At 32.5% G+C, this 12,072-nt stretch overlaps 1 protein-coding gene across 1 annotated transcript; it reads left to right on the top strand.

Moving 5' to 3' along the window:
• Positions 1–5,278: 5,278 nt before the first annotated feature.
• LOC127793143 (extensin-like) lies at positions 5,279–6,980 on the top strand. The gene is made up of 2 exons (XM_052323926.1): positions 5,279–5,531; positions 6,571–6,980. The coding sequence occupies exons 1-2, from the start codon at positions 5,279–5,281 to the stop codon at positions 6,978–6,980; spliced, it is 663 nt and encodes a 220-aa protein (XP_052179886.1).
• The last annotated feature ends 5,092 nt before the right edge of the window (positions 6,981–12,072 follow it).

Below are 12,072 nucleotides of genomic sequence, written 5' to 3'. Positions count from 1 at the left end.
GAATTTTTTTGTAAATTTATTTTTAATAAAAAACTAAATCTACATATCGATACTTTTAATTATAAACAACTAAAAATAGCCTTTTCATAAAATAAAAATAGAATAATTTTTAATGTAAGACTATTTTAATAAAAATAGAATTATTTTAAATTTAAAATGTCATTATTTTATATTAATTGTTAAAACTATTATTATTACTAGGGATAACCCGTGCGTTCAGGTAAACCAAGGAGAAAAACAAAATCAAACATTGAATGTGTTGTAATTTCACATCAAAGGTGAATCAAATTGGAAAAAAAATTAATTTAATGGTAATTTCACATTATCTAATTATGTATTATTATGTAACTAAATTGTGAATACATGAGATCAAAAAAATAATAAATGTTATTTTGTTTTTAATTTTATTAAAACTTATTAGTTATCATGTGTCAATTTTTCACATTATGTCATCTTATTTAAACTATTCTTACTCATGTGTTGTAATCAATGGCAGTGGCGATAGTTGAAATTTTAAATACTTTTATCATTTAACTGTGCCCAAATCTTCAAAGACTCTTTCTTCTTATTGCCATTCCACTGAATATATTTTAGGTACTCTTTAAAAGAAAAGTGAGAATGAGAGAGCTATCTTACAAAATTGGTTTGGGACATAAAAGACTGTTTGTTTGGAGATATTTAAAAAGAAATGGATTGTTTTAACATTTTTGTGTAATATATATAGCAAGAAAGTTTATGTTTTTTTTTTTTTTTACACTTTTTTAAGAGAGTATAATATTTTATGTTATATTTTAAAAAATTTTGGTGAATCTTCACTTTCTATGTCTTTGTTATATGCGGAAATTTTTTTTGCATAAATTTATGTTTTGACTTTCGAAGTAATAATTATTCATACCATGTTTTGATTTTGGTTTTAATTCATTTCTATAAAATTGTGCTCTAATTTTAATTTTATCATTTTAATATGATTGTTAAAATACATATATTCTAAACATTGAGTTGGTGGGTAAGACGACAATGAAGGGGGCAAGAGGGGCGACAGCAAATGGGGGCGATGGCGGTTCGAGATGACCCGCGGGCCCCCGACCGACCGCTATTGGGGGCCCTTGAAGTCCCCAACCAATAATGGTAGGGGTCTCAAAGGGTCTCCGGTGATGGTTGGTATGTATTGTTTGATATTTAATTTTTAATTTAACTACTTCAAATTATAGAACATTTACTGACGTGTTTTATTATATTAATTTAGTAATTTTTTTATTATAAAACGTTAACAAGTATATAATAATTTTAATTTCTGTTTTTTGTTCAGTATTTATTATTTTTGTTTTTGTAATATTAGTGAACATAATTGTATTTTAATCTTAATATTATTTATATCGTATCTTTAGGCATGTTTATATTCATTTCTTGATAATTTAATGTTTAAGAACTATATATATTGTCTTCAAATATGTGATATAAGCGAGTTTAAGCTTTCAGTTTAGTATGTATCCGAGTTCAGTACTTCATTATTTTGTGTTCAAATTTAATGTTCAATTTTTTTTAATTGCACCGTGCCTTTAGGCACGGGTCATCCCTAGTATATATATAATTTATAATAATTAATAAAAAATTAGTTAGGTGCCAAATACACATGAATAAATTTCAACTAATTAATATGACAACAATTTCTGATGGCCAATGGCAAACTTATATATATATATATATATAAATATGTGGTCATATATAATTTTGAAAAATTAAAAGTAAAATTATAATCATAACACTCATTCCATAAATAAAAATAATTTTTTACTTATTTTGTGATGAAAAATCTTTTTATCAATTTGAGTAAGAGCCATTTCAATCTCTCATAACAACGTACAACCAAAGCAAACGTTATTTGAAAAGAATCATATTTCTATTCCATCAGCTCCCATTATCTTTCATTTTTTGGATTTTAATCATCATGATCTCTCTCTCTCTCTCTCTCTCTCTCTCTCTCTCTCTCTCTCTCTTTATATATATATATATCATGTACACACTAATTAATTTATAACGAATTAATTTTTATTGGATTAATAAATATTAAGAATTAACTAATTTGAAATAATAAAATTTAGTTAAAACCCAATAAATTTAGATTGTATGTATATTCTTATTATCAGAATACTCTCAAATCCCTTAATTAGTTTGTTTGTGTATATATATATATATAGTTGGTGAATAGAGTGGATGCAAGTAAATATGTTTGGGTAGTAAACTCCATTACTAACAAATAAAACATTATTTTTTTTTGCCAAAAGAACTAGCTTGCAAATTAAGCTATTAATTAGCCTCTCTGTCTGTCTCTCTCTCTCTAAAGGTATGGTATGAACACAGTGAAAATCAGCGAATGTAAGGAAGGGTCCCTCAAAACTAGAGCTTAAGTGGGCTGCCACTACTGCCAGTGCCTAGAGCAGATACGCATATGATAATAAACTAGAGTTTATTATCATATATACATATAAATTTAGGTAGTATGTATGTATATATGTATATTCTTATTATTATTATCAGAATATATACTCTCTCAAATCCCTCAATATTTCTTCTCAACTAATTAAACTCCGTAGCCCTCCCTCCTTAACACTTTTCTTTCCCTATAATTAATAACATTTCATCTTTCTCTATAATTAATAACATTTCATCCCTCATGACGTACGTTACATCTCAAGAAACACAATTAAATCCGTATTGGTGACAAATTTTATCAGGTTATTTAACATTTTCAGTTTTATAATAAAATCAGTTCTTTATTTAATTACTTTTATTAAGAAATTATTTGAAGTATACAAATTAATATTGGCAAAATCTTAATTATGTTAGGCATATGCATGGATCCGCTCATATTTAAGCATGCATGATCTAAGGCTAGACTCTTGATATATCAGTCCATACTGGATTCAAATTGGTCCCACATTTTCCTTTCAAGAAAGATGATTCAAATTAACGTCGCGCATTTTCATTGTCATCATATTCCTTCTATATGTATGTATATATGTAGGGGGTGGGAAATAAAGTCAAAAATTAAAAACCCAAAGTAAAAGTTAAAAACCAAAAGGAACTGTTATTTGAAGGGACCCATATTTCTATTCCACATTTTATTGAAACGAAAATGTGGAATCGAAAAAAAGAACTGTTGTTTGAAGTCTAGACTCTTAAGTCCATACTGGATTCAAATTGATCCCACATTTTCGTTTCAAAAAAGATGATTCGATCGTACGTGGCACATTTTCGTTGCCATCATATTCCTTCCATGTGCATTCCTATTATCAGTAGAAAAAAAGCCAAAAATTAGAGAGAGAGAGAGAGAGTGCAATGCTGAAAGCAAACCTCGGCAACCGAGCAGGTGCACAAAATCCCACTCATGTTCTCAGAAAAAAAATATATATATAAATTGAATAACGTAAATTTTTATTTAATTGTAAAAAAATCTAATGGTAACTACATAACAAATACTATAATTACAACAAAGCTTAAAAATAAAATTATAATCATAATACTGATTCATTTCATGAAATTTTTCATTTATTTTTTTTTTTGAACGGTGCCAATCTACTCAATTATTTTTATGGGATCGTCTGGTAACTTTAAAGTATAGAGCATCCTCTCTACCACTCTCTCTCTCTCTCTCTCTCTCTACATATATATATATAATAACTTATTTAATTTTTAATATATGAATATATTTATTAATTAATAAAATACTTTAAAATATAATATATTTTATACCAACTACTATAAATATTAATATATTAAAAAAAAGAGTTTCTTAGATGGAATATATATTCATTTAACTTTCTTTAATTATGTACTTAGAAGTCATCATGTACTCACTAATTAAGTTATAACTACATTAATTTATAATTGGTGATCTTAATTAGTAGTCACTTTGTATTTGATTGTATAAGTAGGATTTCAATTGTATAAGTAAGATTTGGACTCTTGTGGTTAAAAATGCAAGATTTTGATTGTTGGATTAATTAAAAATACAGAATTTTAATTGTATATATATGTAAGATTTTGATTGTATTGATACTTCAGATTATTCTATATGTTATTATATATACAAGATTTTAATTATATTAATAATTTAATTTTAACAGATTGATGTTTTTTATTGAGTTATTACAAGAAAAAAAAAGATTATAGTATTTATATTGTGTTAGTTTTAACCTATATATAGATATTTCTTATCTAGTTCAAACTGAAAAGAAAAATTTGTTTCATTGATTTGACATATTCGGAGGCTAATTTTGATCTATACAGATATATTGTGTTATTGTGTTTTCAATCGTTGTAATTTACGTTAGGAAGTTAATTTGACATAATCGTTGTTTTGGGATGAATTATAATTTTTTTTATTAAATTATTAATAAAAATTATTTTTCTTACGTACATCCGCCCCTGCTCTTGTCTGTATCTCCCAGTTTCAATGTACCACTTCTCCGGTTCAACCATGGAATCGATTCCGATCAAGCTAGCTAGAACAAAAAGGTGGAGAAAGCACATACAAATTGAGTGAATATAAATATATTATTATTGTATTTTAATTTAAAATTAAACTAGACATTATATTTTGAAAATGATCAGATAATCCACCGATCCTTTAGAAGTTGAATTTCAATTTAATATACAATTTCATAATTTTCATTAATTATCGTTAAAAAAAACTAATAAAATGCTAATGTTTTTCTACTTTAGTATAAAATTTAATAATTTTTTTATACTTTTATATAAAATTCATTTATCATTATTTGTGTTATGTAGTTGTCCACATTGTTAGTCATATCAACGTCCTGTTAATCTTTTTTAATTGCAATTGATAATGATTATAGAATCGTATATAAAATTAAAATTTAGTGACATTTTTATATCTTAATACAAAATTCAATGATCATTTGTTTTATTTTGCCACATTAAATACATTAAGAATATTTATATTTGTATCATATTATCATAAATCTCAAGGATACGAAATACATTTTTTTACTAATTTTTATAAACTCACTATATCATAAACGAAAATATAATTTGAGAACTAAAAGTTTATGCTTCTAATTTGTTTTGAACATGTAAGTAAGTATAACTATAATATATATATCCCCTCCTATATATTGACTCCCCTATTTCTCCCAAACTTCAGCAACGTTAACCTATCTCTCTCTATCTCTCTCTCTTTCTCTGCACTGATCATCTTGCAAATTTCCAAGCCACTGTTTGATATCGAGAATGTCGCCAAAATTTCGGTATAGAAATGGAAAGCCCGGTATTGTTATTAGATGGTTGCAGCGAGTTCCTCTCCGTCAATAATGAAAGCATATTTTATTCTATTTGTGGGTGTCACCGACTCTTTCACCGCCCGGAAGAGCTGCCCTCTCAACCATCTACGCCGCCGCCACCTCCACCGTCTCAGCCACTTCCTCCTCCACCACCTTCTCTGTCGCCACTATCACAGAAGTATAATAGCAAAAGCATTAAACAGTGGGCTAATGCATATACTAGCAAAAGTATGTTTTCAAGATCTTATTTGTGATTTTGTGTGTGTGCGTTTTGCCATGTTTATGGAACAATGCAAAAGAATAAAATGTAAGTGCTTAATTTATTTTCAATCTTTGTAATTTACGATGAGAAATTAATTTAACACATTTAAAATCAGATAATTAGAGTTGTAAAGTTGATAATAGTTTTGTCATTTCTCAAATGCCAAAAATGAGTCCTCTCTTTATCAAATTTTATAGATGTTAAAAATAATCTATTTTTAAAAAAATAATTAAATAAGGATTACAAGTGACTCAATAGTGTGTTCAGTAATGCATAATCACGAATGCATTGCGTGCGCGGACTTGTAATTTAAGATAATTTAAACATATAACATTTCATTTAATAATTCAATTTGTTAATAAATAAAATTGTAGCACTAAAAGATCTAATAAATAAATAACTAAAACTCGGGAAAGAAAAACTTCAAAAATTTTAAAACTCATCAGCACAGGCATAGAGCAGAAGGGTCTGAGCTTTCAGTTTCAGCGCTACAAATACAATGCGACCCCACCGTCAACTTTAATTTAATATTTTTCAGATTACGTGTTATCACTCGCGTCCATACTACTTGATCTCACGATTTTAGCAAGAGAGGTAAATCAGGGGATTCAACAGGCAAGTTTCGACCTCTGACACAATCATAAATGTGAGGGCGATAAGTATTTTTTATATATATATATACAAACATTCTGCAACTCTTCACCCCAACTCCCCTCTCTCTCTCTATATATATATATACAAACCTTCTAAAACTCTTCACGACAACTCTTCTCTCTCTCTCTCTTTTTCTTTCTTTAATGGCAGATCTCCAGACAAATTTTTTAGCTGCTGTTCAATATCTAGAATATAGTCAAATTTCGATTTAGATGTTTAAATAATGTTGTTGGATGATTGTTATGAATTCAACCCCAAGATCAATCAAAGTATATTTTGTTGTGTATGGGGTGTTATCGCAATTTTCACCGCCGTGAAACCTGCCTCCACCACCACATCCTCTGTTGCCAGCCTTTACACCACCAGTTCCTCCGTCGCCGCCACCACCACCTCCATCTCCTCCCCTACCAGGTCTTCTGTCGCCAACTCTTACACCACCAGCTCCTTTGCTGCCACTATCCCCTCCACCTCCATCTTTTTTGTCCTCGTCGCCGCCACCACAACCTCCATTTTCTCCTCCTCCACCACCTCTATCTTCTCTACCTCTGCCTCATTCACCACCACCACCTCCATCTTCTCCACCTCCACCTGCTTTATCACGACCCCCACCATCACCATCTCAGCCACTTCCTCCACCGACGACGGTAGTGACTTTGAAGTTTGGCAAATCAAGGGGAAGAAGACAAAAAACGAAGTTTACTACAAAACGGGCAAAAATGGAAGAGTTTGCCCAACAATATAGTTGGCGAATTAGAAATTAGGAGCAAGCAGCCATAAAAAGATTTTGCGAAGAGATTGGAGTTGAGCCCAAAGTCTGACGTGGGTAAAGAACAATAAAGGTAGGTAACTAATATTTGTTTGTGCGAATACTTGTTGGATAAAATATTGCTGTTATTTTTTATTTCATCTTGTAGATGAATGCAATTTATATATGTATTTATTTTTTTGGCAGGAGCAGTGACAAGGTTACATTGGACTAAATTTAGTAATTTACAAAGGAGCACTGCAAGAAAATGGAGGACTTGGCTCAATTTTATGGGTGGCGAACACCGAGAGGAGAGACAAAAAGGATCAACAAATTTTATCAAGAAATAGGGATTGAACCAAAAAAATTTAAAAATTAGGTCAAAAATCACAAACATGGGGTGGAAAGAGAAAGGAGATGATGGAGGAATTGGGGAGTGAGAAAGTGGAGAATAGTCAAATTGTTTCACTGATTTGAGACATTAGGAGAAATTTTTGACCCAATTTGGCATTCTTTTTGAAAGTTGAAGGAACTTCTAGGCCGTGACGAAAATTCATTTTCCATGTTTCACTCTTCCTCACTAATTTTGTTTCCCCATAAGAAGTCCCTTGCCAACACATCCATGCATAGAGGTTTACATGGTATTCCATAGAGGTTTCTTTAATATATAAAATAATGGACTACACTTGATCAAAAGTGGTATAGAATAAGTGCAATACTTTTTTTTACCGTGTACATCTATCTATAATATATATAACGTGAGTGAATATATTTCTGCCATGACGATGAAATATGATCAGTACAAGAAAAAGGGTTTTCCCCGGTGGATCTTTTAGTACGTGGTGGTTTCGACAGCAACTATTGATAGCATTTTTCGGTGGTTTTCCAAAATTCACTTGGAAAGCCTACAATTTCTGTCAGTAGTTTTCTAAAACTGCTGGTAAAAGTACCCTTTCCCTGGTGGTTTTCAAAAATTGCTGGAAATGATGCTTGGTTCAACTAGCAAGTAAAAGTGTCTATTAATATAATTATTTGCATGTCAATTAACAAATAAATCACAATATCATTTAGTTGGCAAGGTATGATTTCTATGTCAATGTCAAATTTAATTTTATGCTCATTCACTCTTAAATTGGTCTTTTAATTAAGAAGCCTTGTTGTCCAAATAAAATCTATTATTATCGAACAAATTAAAAGAATGATATGTAGAGGCGTACGTTCCGGGACTGATAATTTGTTTGTTTTTATCTTAGTGGTGGTTTTCTTATTTAGTGTGGTAATTAAATACTTTTAAATCAGATTTCATCCCTCATGATTAACGTTGAAACCCAGCTAGCAGTGAGATAAATTTTTTAAAAAAACAAAATTATGAATTTCCGGCGGTTGCAATGGATAATCACAGAAATTGCCCGCGGTAAGAACTGCCGGAAAAATGGATATTACCGGTGCTTCTACCGCCGGGAAAACTATAATCATTACCGGCAGTGAGAACAGCCGTTAATCGACGGGAATCAGCAACCGCCGTGGAGAAGAATTACCAGCAGTCCTAACCGCCGGAAAAACGATAACCATTCTCGGCAGCTCAATACCGCCGTTAATTTACGGCAATCAGCAGCCGCCGGTAGTGAGTATTTCCCGGCATTTCTTACCGCCGATAATTTAGTAGAGTCGGCATTCGGTTAACCGCCGCAAATGATTAGGCAATTGCGGCGTTCTTGTAAAAACCGCCGGTAAAAACTATTTAACGGCGATTGTATCCGTCGGGAAATATCACCGAAAGCTTCCAACCCGACCATTGCAGAAACCACCGAGAAATTCACCGGGAAATTTTTAGCGACGGTTTTGGGTACCTTTAGTGGCAGATTTCGATTGCCGGGAATGGCCCAATTATGATGCTATGCGGTGTGATTGATTTTTGCAATTTGGCAATTTTTTTTAACACTCCTAGGCAACACCACATTTTATCTCCTTCCTTGTCTTCGAAAATGAATGGTTGGTAGAATTTGGCCAACTTAACACTTTCTTTCTCCACCGAAATTCCCATCTTGTGATAGGGCTTCTTCAGAAACCCGTCACTTCCTTCTCTTTTTCTTTTTCTAGAACTTCTTTGTTCCTAAAAACCCTAGGTTGTTGAATCTAACTTTGTTCAAACCCAAAAAGACCTTCTTCGTTCTTCACTGGTCCTCGTCGAATCCAGAGGTGGAGGTTTGTGTAAGTTGCTTACCCCAACTTTTTTTCAACTCAGTTATCATTTGTGCTTGTAATCCATCTAAAATTATTTTTACATTGAAAAAATAATTTTCAATTGCACCATGAAGAAACACTAAGGGTGTGTTTGATTGCAAGTATAGAATTTGCATAGAAAGAAAATATTTTCTAAGTAATTGAATTGTCAAGAATTAAATTCTAGGAAAAATTTTAATTGAAGATGTTTGATTAGTTTAATTTTTTACCTAGAAATTATTATATTTTTCTAACTTTTGGTGTTTGATAACCATTATTTTCTATAGAAATAGGCATTTTTTTCAATTTTTGTTGTTTGATATCCATTATTTTCCATGAAAATGGATACTTTTTCCATGGAAATTGTATCATTTTTCACAGAAAATTTTTGAAAAATACATAAATCAACAATCAAATACACAAAATAATAAGATACACATATACATAATCAATAATCAATTACATAAAATAATTAAATACACACATACACATAATCAATAATCAACTACACAAAATAATTAAATGCAAGCATATTTAAAAAATAATAAATAAAAAATTCACAAAATAATCAAATACACACGTACACATAATCAATAATCAAATACACAAATTAATAATCAAGGTTTACATCAAAGTTTTTGGAAGTGCTTGCACGAGGCCATGGGAACTAAGTTGAAATTCAGTACGGTCTTTCATCCTCAGACGGACGGACAGTCTGAAAGGATAATTCAGACCCTTGAAGAAATGTTGCGATGTTGTACTCTGGATTTTGGTGGCCAATGGGAAAGGAACCTACCCCTAATAGATTTTACATACAATAACAGTTACCATGCCTTCATTGGCATGGCACCGTACGAAGCGTTATACAGGAAAAAGTGTAAATCGCCTGCATATTGGGATGAAGTCGGTGAACGCAAGATTTTAGGTCCAGAAATTGTGGAGCAGACAGTCCAAGCTATTGAGCTAATTAAGGCCAATATGAAGAAGGAACAAGATCGACAGAAAAGTTACGCGGATAGAAAAAGGAAAGATTTGGAATTTACGGTTGGCGATAGGGTGTTTTTGAAAGTTACGCCCATAAAAGGAGTGTTATGGTTTGGAAAGAGGGGGAAACTTAGGCCTTGATATATAAGCCCATTTGAAATTTTGAAGCAAGTGGGGAATGTCGCTTATCAATTAGCATTACCTCCAGAATTGTCCATGGTACATGACGTGTTTCACGTTTCAATGCTCAGAAGGTATGTTCCAGACCCGACTCATGTCATCACGTATCAACCATTGGAAATTCAGCTAGGATTGAGATATGAAGAGATTCCCATTCAGGTTCTAGCTCGTGAAGTGCGAAGACTGCATAACAAGGATATACCATTAGTCAAGGTGTTATGGCAGAATCATTCAGCTGAAGAGGCGACCTGGGAACGAGAAGACAAGATGAAATCTAAGTACCCTCAATTGTTTGCAGTTGAAGAGTGAGCAAATTTCGAGGACGAAATCTTTGTAAGAGGGGAATAATGTAATACCCGAAAGCTTGATGTAATAAAAATATATCATTTCGAATGTTCGAAATTGGATGTGGGATTGTTGTTTTATGTTTCGGGAGCAATATGATTAAAGTTTAAGTTTTGAAAACCCAAGAAATAGATCAAGGCACCATGTATTAAGGACCAAGGGCAAAACGGTCAAATCGTTAGACCGAAATGGGCCAAACGATCTTAGGTTTTGGAAAGTTAGGCCATGTGAGGGATCACGAACTCAAGATTTCATGAATCAGTGGTCAACTACAAGTTTCCAAAGTAAGAAGGATCGTGGCTCGAACCCTAGAGATTCAGGGGCAAAACGATCATTTTTAAGATAAAAGTTAGAAAACGGGCCAGAAACCTGAGATCGGTGCAAGGAAGGATTTAGAAGCCCTAGTGAGATAGGATCAAGAAGGTATAATGTGCAAGAGGATCAAGATTAGGGCCAAAATGTAATGTTTCAAAGACTCAGGTCCAAGTGCAATATTGCAAAACTAGGGAAAACTGAAAAATGAGTGCAGGTTTTTAAGGAAAACCTGGGAATTGTGATTTTGAGAACTTGAGTGAAGTTTTCGGAAGACCAAGAAAGGTTAAATTAGAATCAGAAATCAAATCGGGCCAAAAGTGCAATTTTTGGAACTTGAAGGTCAATACCGAATCAGGCGAAGGGAGGTCAATAAAAGTGATTTTGCAAAAATTTCATGGGGGAAATGTGGTTTCAAGGAATTGGGGACCTAATGGCAATTTTTGAAAATTTTGAAAAAAAAAAAAAAATTCCAGTGTCAATGCGACAAATTTGCGACTGTCGTAAATCCATTGTTTTGGTCAAGATTTCCAGCGGATTTCGACCGGCTAAGGGTGACAGGAGCAGGCCATCATGGCCTAGGTGCCTTTGGGACCAAGGCTGGCCGGTGATTGGCTGTGGTATGGCCGGAAATTGCCTATAAATAAGCTAAGGGTTTCGAGGTTTTTAAGCTTGAAAATTATCGAGTTTTAGAAAGAATCGAGCAAAGATATTAGAGGGTTTCTGTTCCTTGCATTAAGGCGAGCATTTCGGTGCAAATTTGGGGAGTTTTGGACAGAAATTGGAGTGTTACGTCCCCGTCGAAAAATCGCTGCGTCCGCCGCCGCCGATCTGATTTCGGCCGTTTTGGGCCACCTCAAGTGCTCCGTTCAGGCCGAAAGTGGACCCATTGTGACCGATTGCAGGTAATATCCTTCCTAGTACTGGCCATTCGTCTTTGGCGACGTTGCTGTCGCCGGAGAAGATGACCGAAAAGTTTATTTAATTTATTTAATGTTTGAAAAATCAAAAAAAATATCTATAGAGCCTAGAGAATTATTGAAAAATTCCTAGAAATTCATAAA

This window comes from Diospyros lotus, unplaced genomic scaffold, assembly GCF_014633365.1.
Source record: "Diospyros lotus cultivar Yz01 unplaced genomic scaffold, ASM1463336v1 superscaf1, whole genome shotgun sequence".
Lineage (NCBI taxonomy): Eukaryota > Viridiplantae > Streptophyta > Magnoliopsida > Ericales > Ebenaceae > Diospyros > Diospyros lotus.
The sequence above is the reverse complement of the archived record's forward strand: the minus strand, read 5'-3'. Positions and strand labels throughout refer to the sequence as shown.

What these genes read in the sequence shown, in the direction of transcription:
- LOC127793143 (XM_052323926.1), top strand. Translation starts at nt 5,279, where the DNA reads ATGGAAAGCCCGGTATTGTTATTAGATGGTTGCAGCGAGTTCCTCTCC. An exon ending in TAATGCATATACTAGCAAAA is followed by an intron (nt 5,532 to 6,570) that starts GTATGTTTTCAA and finishes CTCTGTTGCCAG; the next exon opens with CCTTTACACCACCAGTTCCT.